This window comes from Loxodonta africana, chromosome 3 (assembly GCF_030014295.1).
Source record: "Loxodonta africana isolate mLoxAfr1 chromosome 3, mLoxAfr1.hap2, whole genome shotgun sequence".
Lineage (NCBI taxonomy): Eukaryota > Metazoa > Chordata > Mammalia > Proboscidea > Elephantidae > Loxodonta > Loxodonta africana.
The window spans coordinates 180,983,151-180,999,340 of NC_087344.1; the positions used below are offsets into that span (position 1 = coordinate 180,983,151).

A 16,190-nucleotide genomic window follows, 5' to 3' on the forward strand; every position below is an offset into this window, starting at 1 on the left:
GAGGTAAACAGGTAAGGTTGTTGGTGGCAGAATTCTGGGTTCAGAAGTTATTACTGTATTTGCATCTTCTTGTATTTTCACCCACCCCCCCATTTTCCAACGGGAGCCCTGGTGGCGCAGTCATTAAAAGCTCAGCTGTCAACCAAAAGGTTGGCAGTTCAAATCCACCAGCTGCTCCTTGGAAACCCTATGGGGCAGTTCTACTCTGTCCTATAGAGTTGCTATGAGTCGGAATTGACTCAACGGCAACGGGTTTATTTTTCAGCTGGAGCCCTGGTGGCACAGAGCCCTGGTGACACAATAGTTAAGCCTTTGGCTACTAACCAAAAGGTCAGCAGTTGGAATCCATGGCCGCTCCCTGAAAACCCTATGAGGCAGTTCTACCCTGTCCTATAGGGCCACCATGAGCCAAAATCAGCTTGATGGCAATGGGTTTGGTCCTCCCCCCCCAACTAAACTGTACATTTCTTGAAAAGGACTTTTATTTTTCCTGTGATTTTTGATAGTGCTACCTAGTACTACTGCCTGTAGAGCCTATGATCAGTGAATCGACAGAGCATACAGAGGTAGAATGCTGCCACATTCAGGATGAGGTTAAAGTCATTACCTCATAAACCTGTAAGGTAATTATCAAAAAAGCCTAGGCTCAGGAATCACACAAGGTCCTGACTGCCATTTATTAGCTCTGTGACTTGGGGACAGGTTATTTAACTTCTTTAAGCCTCGGTTTCTTCATCAGCAAAAAGGGTATCATGATATTTAATTCATAAAGGTGTTGTAAGGATTAAATGAGATATTTACACAACATCTAGGAGAGTGCCTTCCACAGAGGCTAGTTTCCTGTCCTGCACTCCCTCCCTCCCTGAACACAGTCTCATTCTTTTCCATCTGCCCCCACACCTCCCTCTATAATCATTTCCTCTCCTTTGCATCTTCTAAGCCTCCTTCTCCACAGGCTCCTTCCTCTCAGGCTACAGAAGTGCTCAGTCACAAACTAGCCTTTCCATTTCTCTTCATGCCTTTCTCACCATACTCCTTAAGAGAGCTGTTAACATTTCCCAACCCAAGTTGTATCACAGACCCTCAGCTTTGGACCCTGGGTAATGAAAATAAAGGAGCCGTTGAACCCAACCACTGTCTCCAAGAGGACAATCAATAGTTTTGAGGACAGTGGTATTCTGACCGACTCCACTTCTGAACTTCAATTTATTCCACAACTCTTCACAACTAGCCTACTCTCCAATTCTTCCCTTTCTTCTAGAACCTCTCTCTTGTAAAATCACCAAATCCCAAGGTCTCTAGTCAGTCAGTTCTCATCCTGTGTTTAAGCAGGCTATACCATTGATCACTTCCACAGCTAAAAATCGGTTGAAGCATTTAACACATTCCATACATTGACCTAATGATTTCACTCCCCTGATCAAAAGGTTTTAATGGCTTCCCACTGCCTACAGGGAAAGTGTGAACATTTCAGCAACAAGGTCCTTTAAAGCGTGCCGGGATTTGGGCTTTTTCTTCTTCCCTTCCCTCTCAAACAATCTATGCTCCAGCCATACAGAATAAATGACCATTTCCTGAGTGTGCCCTGTACTGTATTCCCAGTGTTTGCTTATGCTGTCTCCATCATCTGGGAAGCACCTCTTCCCCATTCCTAACTCCTAAATAGCTGACTCCATCCTTCCAAGTCTGCCTCTTCAGAAAGGCTTCTTGGAGAATGTCCTATCAGAAGCAATCAACGACAGTAATCCTTTACTTTCATAATTCTTTAAACCTCAAATTGACTTGATGGCACCTAAGAACTGTTTTGTTTTTAAGCTAATGGCACTGTTTGCCTTGTATTATGGTTCTCCATACTTTAGTTAATCTCCCTGACTAGGCTGTAAGATTCTTGATGGTAAAAATTTTTCCTCATTCAGAAACTGTGACTTACCCTTTTTGCTTCCCATGAGCAGCTACAAAGCTCAGTAGGCTGGTTGGGTATGGTGTTTCTGTGCTGTGCTGACACCTGCTGGTCACATATTGTCCAGCTGCCCTGGCCCCAGCACCTCCCTTCCTCCAGAATAAAGGGTCTAGACAGTCTGTGCCACCTTTACCCAGCCAGGCACTGGAAGCATATGCTTGTAGTAATGTTGCCCCATAGTACCACCTTTCCCTGGAGACTCCAGGAACATGCTCAGACCTCCTGGTCTCTGGCTTGCCCCTGGAGTCTCCAGACTATGTTCAGTTCAATCTTGAGAAATTTCCCTACTGACTCTCGTCCCAGAAATTTGGGCTTCACTTCTTCCCCAGCATCACAGACTATAAGGGAGAACAAGGTATAAAGGAACTAGGCAGGAAGGAAAGAAAGCACAAAAAATTGGAGAGCAGGGTATAAGTAAATCCTCTTCCCCCTTCCCCAGGAATCAAGACTGTTTCCCAGAATGCTATTCCTTTTGGCCTTTGTCTTATTTCTAGGATGCTCTGGGTTGTTGGCCTTCTTGGTGATAGTAGTACTGATTGACCAATCGGAGGCTGAGCAGAGAGTAGGCAGGCGGGGCTTGAGGGGTGGGGCCAGGCCAAAGGGCCTCTCACTTAGGAGCTTCTCCATTCTGTCAGCTCTCCGGGAACATCCAAGGCAAGACTGGTACCAGCCGCGGGCAGGTGAGGGACTGGCAACAACAGAAGGGTAGGCTTTAGGGGGTTGGTGGCAGGAGAGTCCCAAGCTCGTTCAGCCTTAGCTTTCCATACTGTAGACTCTCACTTGATGGAAAGAATACTTGGGTCCCCAGTGGAGATGTCCAACTCAGTTTTCTCTGGGCAAGGCACCCTTAGAAAGAAAGACATGGTATGGGATGGAGTGGACACAATAAAGGCTGAGGGATGGGGTGGACATGGGTATGTGACAAAGTACTGAAGATTGCAAGGAAATCTCAGAAGACATGGAGGTAGGTAGGTAAGAGCCAGAAGGAGAGCATGGCTAGAGGACCACACGGCAGGACCCAGACAGAATAAAAAGGGAGGCTGAAACAGGGAGAGAGGGAGAGGACAGCAGACCAAGCGTAAGATGGCAACAGGGGGAAAAGAGAGCTGGGTAACAGGAAGGCCAAGGAGGAAGGAAGGCTCACATGGAGCAACCTCCTCTTCCGGCTGTGGAGCATGGCCCAGAAAGTCCCAGGCCAAGCCGGGCGCAAAATAAGGTTCCAGGTACCCAATGGGCTTACTCATTTGGGGAAGAAACCCCCACAGTTACCCATCTCCTCTACCTCTTCAGACTCCCATGTTGGTTTGGGGGAGAGGGCGAGGCTGCTCCTCACTGCGGTCAGAGCCACATCCTGCACAGCAGGCGAGGGGGAAGTAAGAAGCAAAACAACCAGAAGAACCACAGCTGAAGACCATGGGGAGAGAACCCTGGACACATGCAGCTGATGGGTCAACAGGAGGGTCTCCACTTCTACCCCAGCGGAAGACCTTAGACCTCTAGTACTGCCTGACCCCCTGAGGTGTTTGTTTCTCAGGGCTCCTCAATGTGCATCAACCTCACTGGGAGTTCCTGGGAAGGAGGCTCCTTTGGATTATTTGGTTGGATGCTCGTGTTTATCATTTACTAGTGACTTTGGCCACGTTGCTTAATATCTTGTAGTTTCAGTTTTCTCAGACAGTCGGGAAGATTGAGATAATTCATAAAGAACTGGGCACAAAGTAAAACCAAAAACCAAACCTGTGGCTGTTGAGTTGATTCTGATTCATGGCAACCACAGGTGTTAGAGAATAGAACTGCTCCGTAGGGTTTTCTTGGCTGTAGCTTTATGGAACCATATCACCAGGCCTTTCTTCTGTGGCGCTGCTGGGTGGGTTCAAACTGCCAACCTTTTAGTTAGTAGCCTAGTACAAACTGCTTGCACCACCCAGGGGCCTATAGGCTCTCAATAAATATTAGTTTTTATTAATATTAGTTCTTACTAGAATTCCTGGGACCTCATTTCTCACTTCTCTAAAGGCAGTACAGAACAATGGCTGACATCAGCCTTTGGCCTTTGGAGTCAGAAAAACAGTTAAGTTTGACCTCAGGTAAGTTATTTAACATAAGCCTCAGTTTGCTCAGCTGTAAAGCAAGGAGAATAATGGCTACACCTCATACACGTATGGTGCGTAATCAGTGTTCAGAAATGGTAGCTGTGAGAATTATCTGCCAGGTAAGCCCTTTTTTCTCCAGTGTAGCTGCAACAGTCTACTTCCCCTTAAGATGTAACTTGTGGTGAGCTTGCCACGTTTCTCCAGTCAAAGATATCACTGCTCCCACTGTTTTGGAGATTGAGGTTTCCTACAACATTAAAGGAGCCCTGGTGGTGCAGTGGTTAAGAGCTCAACTGCTAACAAAAAGGTTGGCAGTTCAAATCTACCAGCTGCTCCTTGGAAACCCTATGGGGCAGTTCTACTCTGTCATATAGGGTTGCTATAAGTCAGAACCGACTCGATGGCACCTAAAAACAACAGCATTAAAAGAGACAAGTAGGAGCAAGTCACAGAGGAATGAGGGGGCTCAGGGGAATGAAGATGACAAAGATGATGATGAGAAAGAAACTAAAAGAGACAGAAAGGGGAAATGCCATTTCTGTCTTTCTAAGGAAGACTGTGGCCTTTCTTCTCGTAACTGACCACACATCCTATTTCCCAGGAACCATGGAGCCTTTCAGTTCAAAGAGTCTGGCACTGCAAGCAGAGAAGAAGCTACTCAGTAAGATGGCAGGTAGGTCTGTGGCCCATCTCTTCATCGACGAGACAAGCAGTGAGGTGCTAGATGAGCTCTACCGTGTGTCCAAAGAGTACACGCACAGCCGGCCCCAGGCCCAGCGGGTTATAAAGGACCTGATCAAGGTAGCTGTCAAGGTGGCTGTGCTACACCGCAGCGGCTGCTTTGGCCCCAGCGAACTGGACCTGGCTGCCCGTTTTCGCCAGAAGCTGCGGCAGGGCGCCATGACAGCACTTAGCTTCGGCGAGGTGGACTTCACCTTTGAGGCTGCCGTGCTGGCCCACCTGCTGACCGAGTGCCGAGATATGCTGCTGGAGCTGGTGGAGCACCACCTTACGCCCAAGTCACATGGCCGCATCCGCCATGTGTTTGATCACTTCTCTGACCCGAGTCTGCTCACGGCCCTCTATGGGCCTGACTTCACTCAGCACCTTGGCAAGATCTGTGATGGGCTCAGGAAGCTGCTGGACGAGGGGAAGCTCTGAGAGTCCTGAGCCCAGCATGTTCCACCTTGGGAAAATGGCTGACTGAGAAAACAACAGATAATGGGCTTTCCAACCCTGCTCATCTGCACTAACGCTTTTCACTCCTCCTCCGGCTTCAGTCCTTCCCAGGAGTGCTTCTGGCTCTGAATCCACCCCACACCCAAAAAAGCTGATGGAGATGGAGCAATGCTGAGGGCTGAGGACTCTCTCCCATTTCAGCCCCAGGGCAGGAAACAAAGCTGCCTGAAAAAGACGAAGTGAAACTTGGATCTCTATTTCCTCCATAAGGGATGTTTCAAATAGGAAATCCCCCTCCTCTATGAACTAGGGGGAGGGGGCATAGTGCATCAACCCTCTGGGACACTAAAGACAGAAGGGGGTCGGGGGCCCTTGGAGACATCCCAGAACCTCCAGTTCTAGGCAGAGCCTGGACAGACACCAGAGGTTCTATTCCAGAGTGCAGGAAGCAGGGGCTAGGGCAGGGGAGATTCTCATCCGGGAAATAAAACTACTAAAACATGCACAGGACTCAATGTTTAATCTCTCCAGCTTCTCACACCTTGTGATCATCACAGAAGAAAGGTGGGAAATAAACACCACTTATCTCACCTCTCACCATTTCCATACAGGAGACTGAGGCTTATTTCTAGTATCAATGAGGCTGCCTTACCTACTTCTTCCGTTTAAGAAACTAAAACAAAAAAAACGGTACCGCAGATCAGTGCTACAAATTGCAAATAAATATACAGTGAGGAGCAAGGCATAGACAGATAGGCTTTTTGGGGGGTGACGGGGTGTAACAAAGGGATCCCCACAACAGAAGGGTCTATCCTCCTCTTCAAACCCTAACACAATCCTTCTTCCATCCCCTTAGCCCCACCACAGGCTGCGTAGAGATGCAGGTCACAGGGGTGAACTGGTGGGATGGAAAGTTCAGAATCTTATAGTGCTGCTTGTCCTCAGAGCAAGAGTTAGGAGTTATGGGGGACTAGTTAGTCAAAGCTGAGCCCAAATCCTTAACTTTCTGACTGAGAGAAAGGGCCAGCACAGTTTCTCATTCCCTGCAGCAGGACTAGATCACTGACTGCCCCACTCCACTTGGCTAAGGAGATGGGGAACCAGCAGACACTAGGTCACTGTTCCTGGGTTCTCCTTTCCATCCAGCGGCTATAGAAATCCCATTTTTTGACTAATAGTAGGAAGGAAATAAAGCAAATAAATATTACTTCAATATAGCACCAAATAAATTAGATACATAGCTGGGGAAAGGGAGGAAGTCGGGGGCTGGGAGATTCCCTGCTTCCCTGCTCTAAGGCCAAGGAATGGTGAAGGGACAGTAAAGGCAGCAGGGATGTAAAAAGAGCCTTTTACATCTGAAGGGCAACTCTAGATTCAGCCAAAAAACTGAGAAGAGGTCTATTTCCCATCCCCTACTGTTGTAATAAAACTTCCTCAGGCCGAGGAAACCCTTGGGTGGACAGGGAAGATGGCAGGAGTGGAGGGAGGTAGGCTGGGAAGCTGTGTTCTTGAGCCTCACCTCAGGCTCCTCTCCCCCTCAAGTTGTTCCTTCAACATCTTGCTTCTCTCAGTCAGTTCTGGGGACATCAGAGTTTGAAGATTTCATCTTCCTGGTCCCGTAGTGTCTGGGTCCTTGAGGTCTGTGTCAGCGGCACAGGACCTAGGACCGCTCGTTGCTGCATCCGAGGGGAGCTCAGGTGGGGACCTGCATCCTCCCCAGGCACCCTGCAGGTGAGGAGAAGGGGAAAGAGTGACAAATCAAGGGAAGAACCTGATGTTGGCTCAAATGGAGAGGCACATGGGAAGCTAACCTTCTCCTCCAATACATAAGCTGGTTGCTCTAAGATGGCTTCTTAACACCCTCTGAATAAATTCTAACCCTACTGCTCCTTCATGGATCATCAGAGCAGTAAGTTGTACTCCAGCGAGAATATAGAATTCAGTTTCCCACCGCCTCTACCCATTCCAGCAGCCACTGGCTCTGCACATTGTCTTGGGGCTACCTGGAGAAAAGGTATCCCCTTGCTTCTGCTGGTACTTTGCTTGCTTGTGTGTGAGGTTTAGGTAAGGCTGGAAGGATGGAGAGATTCATGGAGGGGCTTATAAGGAACCATTCAAGACTCACCCGCTTTCCCCTTTTTTCAGCTTCTGGGCAGCAGCCTTCTTTGACAGACTAATCTGTGAATCAAGCTTCTTAAGGAAGTCAGAGGCCGTGAGGTCGTGGATGGGCATGGGGGGTTCCTGGCCAGGTGCGGGGAGGATTTCACCATTGGCACGTCTCGAACCTGTCTCTTGCTTTTTCCTCTCAGCTGAGCGTGGCCTAACTTCATCCTTACGTGGCTGTACCTCTTCCTCTTCGTCTTTCTCTTCTTCAGAATCCAAACCATTGAACAGGTCTCTGGGCTCTGTCAGGATGGGGATGTAGAGGGTTTTCTTCAGGAAGATGGAGTCATTAGTATAAAGGCGGTTTGCACGCTTAATCTGCTCCATCTTAAAAGAAAAGTCACCAAAATTAATAACAGCAATAACAATTAACCCTACATTTCTATAGCATTTCATGCATTTTAAAAAGTGATTGTACAGTCTTACCTGACCCTGTAACAACCATGCCAAAGTACAAACAGCTGACATCATTTTATAGACCAGCAGTTTTCATACTTTTTGATCTCAGGACCCCTTTACATTTTAAAAAATTATTGAGGATCTCAAAGAGCTTTTGTTTATGTGGGTAAAAGCTGTCAATATTGAATGTATTATAAATTAAAACTGAGAAAATTTTTTAAAAGCATTGATTTAAAAATAACAAACCCATTACATGTTAACAAAAATATTAAAACAAAAAACCCCAACATTTTCCAAAACAAAACAAAAAAATACAGTGAGAAGAGAGGTACTGTTTTACATTTTGCCAATCACCTTAATGTCTGACTTAGTAGGAGACAATTGGACTTGCCGATCTGCACCTACTTTCAATCTGGTGCAGTATCGCCCGTCATGCAGTCCGTGGAAAACTCTACTATACAGTCATGAGAGAATGAGAATGAAAAGGCCAAATACTGACTTATTATTATTAGTATGAAAATCATTTTGACCTTGTGGGCCCCTGAAAAAGTCTCAAGGACCCCTAGGGGTCCCCAGACCTCACTTGAGAACTGCTGTTATTAAAGGCGAAGGAACTGAGGCTCAGAGGTGAAGTCACCGGCCTAAGATTACTTAGCAAGCTAATGACAGAGCTAGAACTAGAATCCTGAGCCTTTCTATTCCTTCGGGGAATGCTTTTCTCAGTATAATATTAGTAAATCTCATCGATCAAATATTTATCTAGTGCCTATTTACCAAATAATGAACATAGTCACTGGCATCACCATGTATCTATCTGGCCTCCCAAGATAGAAATATCAATGTCATCCTTAACTCATACTTTCCTTGCACTATCCATATCCATCTGGTCAACAAAAGTGCTTCAAAAATCTGTCTCACATATGGTCTTATCTTTATATCTCCTGCCATTGCTTTAGAACAGACCCTTAATATTTCTTATCTGGGTTATTGAACAGTTTTTTAACTGGTTTTTCTCCCTCCATTTCTACCTATCCTCTACCCGGTTGACATCTATCTTTCTTAAAAAGATAAATAAATCTGCCCAGTTTATAAACTCCTATAGCTCTCCCCCTCCCCAATCAAAAGATAAAATCCAAATTAGCATTCAAGGGCTTTCTCAATTTAGCCCCCAATAGGAAATGTCTAGCTTCATCTCTCCCCTTCTGCCACCTATACATTTTGCCCTCCCAAACTTTTTTGTTTTCTTTGAATGTTCCATGCTCTTTCACACTTCTGTGTCTTTATCCATGCTATTCCTTCTGCCTGAAATGCCTCCCCACTAGCTCTTTCTGGGCTTGGAAAGCTTGCACTCATCTACATCCCTCCCTTTGTGTTACCTTATCAGGGCTCCCAAAAACCCACTGCCTTCGAGTTGATTCCAACTCACAGCGATCCTATAGGACAGAGTAGAACTGCCCCATAGGGCTTCCAAGGCTGTAACCTTTACGGAAGCAGACTGCCACATCTTTCCCCCACCGGGCTGCCAAAGCATCTGTAGATATTGCCCAAATAACACCTACTCTATTACACCGTTATTCTCTTCTTTGCATGTTTGTCTTTCCTACTACCCTGTGAGTCCTTTAAGGAAAGAGACGGCAACTTGCTGTCTTGTATCCCCAAGGCACTATTCAGCAACCCACAATGTTTCATGTTAATGGGGGTCATTAATGCATTATGAATAAATAATAAAATACAGGAACCATAAACATAGGGCGTCAGTATTTTACTATACGAGAGCCAGGTTGCCAGTTTTACTAAAAATTCATCCTGTATTGGCATCAGCTTGGAAAGCCACATTGGTCAAATATCAAAGATGTTTCTACTCTGTGGCAAGACCTAGGTCCCTAGGTCTCAACTTGACTACTAAATTCTTAGACTGTTATAATATGTTTAAAAATGAAATCAGATTAATCTGAACAATAAAAAAAGTTAACATTGGCTTGTTACTTTTATACTTTTGCTTTGCCAAGTGCTTCTATGCTATTGATTTTATTTTGTTGGGATAATATCCTAGGTCCCTTCCAGCTTCAAGATGTTATGAGTTAATATATGAAGTTTCTGTTTCTTTTATTATTCCTGGAAGCACCATATGAGGAGACATAATCCTACTTTTAAAAGCAATGTGACCAAGGTCAAAGGACCATGGAGCCACAGTCTTTACAGCTAGAAAGGCCCTTCGAATCTAGATAGTATAATAGAACTAAAAAAACCAAACCCATTGCTGTCGAGTCGATTACAACTCATAGTGACCCTATACGACAGAGTAGAACTCCCCCATAGTGCTTCCAAGGCTGTAATCTGTACGGAAACAGACTGCCTGATCTTTCTCTTAAAGGGGAGTGGCTGAACCATCGACCTTTTGGTTAGCAGCTGAGCTGTTAACCACTGTGCCACCAGTTAGCAATTAAAAGTGAAGGTTTTAGAATGAGAAAACCTGGTCTGAATCCTAGCTCTATCAATTTTACTAGTTGTATAATCTATGTAAAGTTATCTCCCTAGGTCTCAATTTCTTCATCTTTAAATGAGAATAGGTACACCTACCTCACTGAGTCTTATGACGATAATATGAGGTAACACATATACAAAGCTTTCCACGTAGCAAGTGTTCCTTAAATGATAAGTAGATAATAACTCTGATAATTATCATTATTTAATACATTTTCCTCATTTTACAAATGGTGAGGAAACTGAGGTTCCAGAGAGGGGAAGTGACTTAAAGTTACTCAGTAAGCAGCAGCATGGGATTAGAACCTAGGACTCTTCTTCACTAGACGACAGAGCTTGTCTGTACAGAGCAAAAAAAAAAAAAAAAAAAAGCCTCAGAAAGTACTTGTTGATTCACTGGTAGCCCAGTTTCCTTGTTTGCAAAGCTTCTGAGACCCTGCTGAGCCCCAGGGGCTGCCCTGTACTTTCACACCCACTTCTTTTGCTTAGGCCATTCCCTCTACTTGAAATGTACTCTTTCCTATACTTCCAGTCTCTACGTGTGGAAATCTTAGCCATACTCATTCATTCGAAAAACATCTATTAAGTTGCTATGTGGTGGGGACTATACCAGACTTTAAGAATATAATTATTGACAGGAAATAGTTTCTATCCTTAAAGAAAGGATGTTGTTGTTGTGTGCCATCAAGCTGATTCCAACTCATCGAGACCCTATAGGACAGAGTGGAACTGCCCCATATGGTTTCCTAGGCTGTAATCTTTATGGGAGCCGATCGCCAGGTCTTTTTTCCCCGGGGAGCCACAGGTATGTTCTAACCGAAGACATTTGGTTAGCAGCTCAGCACTTAACCATTGCGCCACCACGGTTCCTTTAAGGAGAGTATAGGCTATTGAGAAGACAAAAACCTATGCAAATAACAGTATTCCACAAATCGTAGAGAGAAGCACAGAAGAAGTTTCTAAGTCTTCCAAGGACCACAGTGACGGCTGCCTCAGAACCTGCACTGATGTTCACCTCTGTCCCTTCCAAGTAAAAATTAATCTCCATTTCTAACTTCCCATCCTTTGTTAATATCACTACAAATTCAACACATTCTGCCACCTACTATCATTATTTTTGTCCCGGGAAATTTCTCACCAGACTGTAAATTACATGAAGGCAGCAGTCACACATTTTATTTGTTTCTATGTCCAAGATGGTTACCATACTGCTTTAAACAGAGCAAGCATGCAAATGTTGGCTAAATTCAACATTTGTTTGTGTGAAATTGAATGAACAGGATATGGAAAAACACTCGCCAACTTTAATGCAATATATTGTTACACCTATCAAATACACCCTACACATACTTGCTGTAAAGAGAACCTGTTCCTTACCAAGAAAAGCCACCTTACTGGCAAGAAGGCAAAGCACTGAGAAAGGAAAGGACAAGAAGAGATAGGCACACCAGGAACTTAGAACTAAAAACCAGCTCTCCATTATTTGCTGTAAATGTTTTATCATTATCAATTATAAAGTTTCCATGTAGTTAATAATAGTACAGTCTTTAGAGTCTGACAGATGTTTGAATTCCAACTCAGTCACTCATTAGCTATTTCATTTTGGTAAAACTGGTTAACAGATTAATCCATGTTTCCGTTTCTTTATCTGCAAGAAGGGAACAATAATTGTATACTTGAGAGGGATGTGAGGATCAAATGGGATGATACATGTAAAGCAGCTAGTATATTATCTGGCATAGAGTAGGCTTCAATAAAGTAGTAGCTGCTCCTCTCCTTTAAGGTAGTGGGGCAGGATTTGCCCCAACCAGAGAGAGCAACACTGACAAGGGAAAACAAACAAACAGATTAAAGCCAGAACAGACACAGCCCCAATTAGGAAAAATCCTGGAAAAGTTACTTAGAGGGGTCACTGCATTCAGGACATTCTCTCCTAACTGGTTGTCAGCACCCTAGTCTTGGAAGACTCACCGTCACCCCGTATTTGAGTGCTAGTCCAGCCAGAGTGTCTCCAGGTTCCAGTTTATGCTCCAGGCGTCTTTCCCTCACTGGGGAGCAGACGGACTGCACCAGGCTTCCATAAGAACGAGCCCGGCTCCCTTGAAGCAGTCCTGATCCCCCGAGGGGGGGCTGTCTAGAGGGAGAAGCCATCTCCTCACCCTGCTGACAGCTCCGGTTGCGACTGAGGGAGGACCGGCTAAGTGATGGACAGTGACGGGCCGGCGTCTGGGAATGGATATCCAGGGAGATCCTTCCCCTTCTCTCCTAAATCTTCCCTTCCCCCCGCCCCGACCTCAGCTCCTCTTCACTCCCCGAACCTCCACCCGCCCCCGTCACTCCTCCCCTCCCTCCCCTAGGGACCTAGGATATTCTAGACAGATATTATCTGCCCTCGCTTTTTCTCCCTCCAAGTCCCTTTTCCACAAATCTGGTCCCCTGGGTATTCAGTCTCTACCAAAGTCTCCCTTTGGAACCCCACAACTCCTCGCTACACTGACCTTTGACCTTGGAACTCTAGGTACCTTCCTCAACACCCTTTCCTCAGTTTGCTCCACAGCCGGGCAGCCCGGGCTCCCGACCCCCCTTCGCCCCAGCTCCGCCCCGTCCCGGGGTTGATCCCCTAGGGTCTGGAACGAGCCGGGCCCACCCTAGGTGAGCTGACGTCGCAGATGAAGAGCGGGTGGTTGGAGAGTTTGTAGTCCACTATCCACTCATCGATCCTTAAGGACCTACTCCGCATCAGATCGGTCTTAAATTCGGGTTCAAGCATCAGCTCCACATATAGGTTCTTGTCTCTTCAAATGCTTCGAATCTGCCGAGATTCAAGGGCCTGCTTCCAGCTGGGCGACAAGTTCTTTGAGAAAAGACTTCATTTCCCAAGAGGCTTCGCGCCGGCGGGGTCGCAGGGCACCATAGGAAAAGCAGTCCCCTTTGGGCAAGAACAGTGTTTTCAGAATCGCGCAATGCATGCGGGGAAGCACACCCCGGAAGTAACGAGGCCAACCGGAAAAGACAGGCAGAGGGCGAGGAGACACCCCTCTACCGCTACGGTGGCCTGAAGGGAGTGAAAAATTTGGTACCGCGAATTTGTTGCTTCTGAGGCTGACAGTCGCGATGTCTTTCAAGAGAGAAGGAGACGATTGGAGTCAACTCAATGTACTCAAAGTAAGCGCGAAAGTAGAGGGTCTGGAGCAGCTTCAGCCACCCTCTGAAATCTATGAAAGAGCTTTGTTTCGTTGCTCTGGAAACAGCTCGGAGGGATGAGGGGCGAGAGGGAGTCAGGCTCCTAGACCTCTTCTTCGCCCTATGATCGCTTGTTTCCAATGGACCTTATTCCCTTTGATGCCTCGTCTCTATCATTTTTCCCTTCCATCTCTGCCTCCTGTTCCGCTTATCCCGTTCGGATTTGTTCCCTTACTCCCTCCAGAAACGAAGAGTCGGGGACTTGCTGGCCAGTTATATCCCAGAGGATGAGGCGCTGATGCTACGGGATGGACGGTGAGGGCGAGGAAGGATTCAAGCCTGAGAGTTCTGCGGTTGGAGGCTCAATAAGCTTTCGTTATTATGGGGGAGTTCTGGAGTATCTAAAATTCTTTGGCAGAGAGTGAGAGACTGGAAGAGACAGGGATGTGGGCGGTGGAGGTTAGAACTGGGAGTAGGGCTTTGGAAAGGACTACTAGGACAGGATGGAACCTACAGCAGACCTCCCACTCCTACCCCTGTACCAACTGTCTTCTTTACCCCTCCTCAGCTTTGCTTGTGCCATCTGCCCTCACCGGCCTGTATTGGACACCCTGGCCATGCTGACTGCCCATCGTGCAGGGAAGAAACATCTGTCCAGTAAGTTTAAAAGAGTGCATGGGATAGAGTGTAAACCCTTGAAACCTCTGCAGACCAGTCTTAGCGCTTTGCTTTTAATTCCCTCCCCGCTACTCCTCAGGCTTGCAGCGTTTTTATGGCAAGAAGCAGCCAGGAAAGGGAATGGAGCAGAATCCAAGACAGCAGAATGAACTGAGGGAGGAGAACAAAGCTGAGGTAATCAGAGAGGGAAAGTTGTGTCCCAGACAAGACCCTGCTGCACACCCCAGGCTTGAAGGGCTTTGGCTTCTCTCTAGCTCTCATGGCTCTGATTCTTTTCCCCTATCCCCATACCAGGCTCCTCTGCTGGCCCAGACTCGATTTATCACTCAGAGTGCTCTACACAGAGCTCCCCACTATAACAGTTGCTGCCGCCGGAAGTACAGGTCTGTGGGATGGGAAAGCCAGAGAAAAATATGACTTGAGCATGGGAAATAGGGAAAGGATAGCATTACTGTATTAGCTCTTAAATTTGTCCCTGATCCATCTTGAGTTAATTTTTGTACACAGTATGAGGTGGCGGGGGGTGTCCAACTTCATTCTTTTACATGAGGATTACCCCGTTGTCCCAGCACCATTTGTTTAGAAGGCTATTCTTTCCTCACAGCACGTTGCTGTATTAGGAGGAATTAAGAATAGGGGAATAACAGTGAAAGGTCTTTCACATTGGTTAGGGACATAAAAAGATGGAGACAGTGGGTGGAAAAGAACTACTAGTATGGGAATCAGTAGGGAGGGACAGTGGGAGATAGATGGCTCTAAAATTATTGTCTTCCCAATCGTATCCTGAGGAATACTGTGTTCTGAAGATGCTAATTGGTATTCCAGGAAAAAAAAAATTTTCATGATTTCAAATAAAGTTTGGGATATGGCGCTTTGTAATTCTACTTTAAGCATAGTGATATTAGCATATTTAAGGGCTCTACAAAGTCTTGAAATTAAAAAAAAAAACCTTTAAAAATTTTGTTTAACCTAGGCTTTCCCAAATTCATTTGATTTCAAAATCCTTTTTATGCACAATTCTCATTAATAGCTTGAGGAACATGGTTTAGAAAACGCTGCATTAAGGGGTTGGGAGTCACAGGAGAGCTGGCCCTTTCCTTTACCACTTTTACAGACTTCAATCCTTCTCCACCCAGACCAGAAGCCCCTGGTCCCTCCGTCGTCCATTCCCGTTTGCCACCTGCAGAGGCTGAACTCCAAAGTCGGAAGATCAGCAGGGAATCTGAGCCTGAAACAGGTCCACAGGCCAAGAAATCAGCCACTGTCCCAGCCCCTGTACCCATGAGCCCCACGAGAAGACGAGCCCTGGATCGTTACCTCACTCTTCGAAGGTAAGTATGCCGAATCACTTCCCTCGCATTTGCTCTTTTCTCTCTGGCCTTTTTTTCAAACCTACTGAGTTTTTTTCTCATCCCTACTAACTTCTTAATAAACCTCCTATCCTCATTCTGACCAGTTCTGTTTACTCTGATGTTTCCAGCTCTGGATGGATCCCAGATGGACAGGGTCGATGGGTGAAAGATGAAAATGTTGAGTTTGACTCTGATGAGGAGGAACCCCCTGATCTCCCCTTGGACTGATACCCTCTTTCCCCATTCAGTTCACAAATAAACTACAACAGGTGCTGGGAGCCTAACTTTCCTCAAGTCTGGTTCATTGTCCCATCTCAGGATATCAAATCTGTTCGTTCTCAGGCTAGACACTCCTTCCTTACAATGTACACAGCACCCCATAATTCTAACCCCTCCCCCACCTTCTACCAACGTCATGCCAAGCGTCAGCTGCATGCAGCTCAGTGCCCTATTAATAAGTCTGTCAGAAGCAGGTCTTTGCCCTTCATGTTGTCTACTTCCTTCCCCACCTCCACTGAAAGTCCTTTCCCCCTTCAGATGGCATGAAGGCTCTGGGTAGGCCCTTGGGGGGGACCCAGCCACATCTCGAAACAGAGCTGAGGCTAGGTACCCTATGAAAGTAGAATAGACCAAAGGCACTGGCAGAGTTATAGGGAACACCAAGGGAGGGAGCTCCCCCACCTTCCCCTGGTAACCTGA

The 16,190-nt window shown here is 46.2% G+C and overlaps 3 protein-coding genes across 7 annotated transcripts; 2 read left to right on the plus strand and 1 right to left on the minus strand.

Annotated features, from left to right (window-relative positions):
- The first annotated feature begins 2,541 nt into the window (after nt 1-2,541).
- TNFAIP8L2 (TNF alpha induced protein 8 like 2) lies at nt 2,542-5,214 on the plus strand. 4 transcript variants are annotated; one of them, XM_064282570.1, is made up of 2 exons: nt 2,542-2,640; nt 4,655-5,214. In XM_064282570.1, exon 2 carries the CDS (start codon nt 4,660-4,662, stop codon nt 5,212-5,214), a length of 555 nt encoding a protein of 184 aa, XP_064138640.1. In that variant the 5' UTR covers nt 2,542-2,640; nt 4,655-4,659. The 4 variants fall into 4 exon arrangements, with proteins under 4 accessions (XP_064138640.1, XP_010587752.1, XP_064138641.1 ...); XM_010589450.3 differs by having other exon boundaries at nt 2,585-2,665; XM_064282571.1 differs by lacking the exon at nt 2,542-2,640 and adding an exon at nt 2,672-3,558.
- A 1,604-nt stretch (nt 5,215-6,818) lies between these two features.
- LYSMD1 (LysM domain containing 1) lies at nt 6,819-12,555 on the minus strand. The gene is made up of 3 exons (XM_023547333.2): nt 12,250-12,555; nt 7,358-7,722; nt 6,819-6,957 (listed from the first exon to the last, which is right to left on the minus strand). The coding sequence occupies exons 1-3, from the start codon at nt 12,427-12,429 to the stop codon at nt 6,819-6,821; spliced, it is 684 nt and encodes a 227-aa protein (XP_023403101.2). The 5' UTR covers nt 12,430-12,555.
- Nucleotides 12,556-13,257: 702 nt separating this feature from the next.
- On the plus strand, nt 13,258-16,112 carry SCNM1 (sodium channel modifier 1). Of its 2 annotated transcripts, none has more exons than XM_064282573.1 (7): nt 13,258-13,443; nt 13,706-13,776; nt 14,030-14,118; nt 14,219-14,313; nt 14,434-14,522; nt 15,276-15,470; nt 15,596-16,112. In XM_064282573.1, exons 1-7 carry the CDS (start codon nt 13,393-13,395, stop codon nt 15,717-15,719), a joined length of 714 nt encoding a protein of 237 aa, XP_064138643.1. In that variant the 5' UTR covers nt 13,258-13,392; the 3' UTR covers nt 15,720-16,112. The 2 variants fall into 2 exon arrangements, with proteins under 2 accessions (XP_064138643.1, XP_003409521.1); XM_003409473.4 differs by having other exon boundaries at nt 13,263-13,443; nt 15,620-16,112.
- The last annotated feature ends 78 nt before the right edge of the window (nt 16,113-16,190 follow it).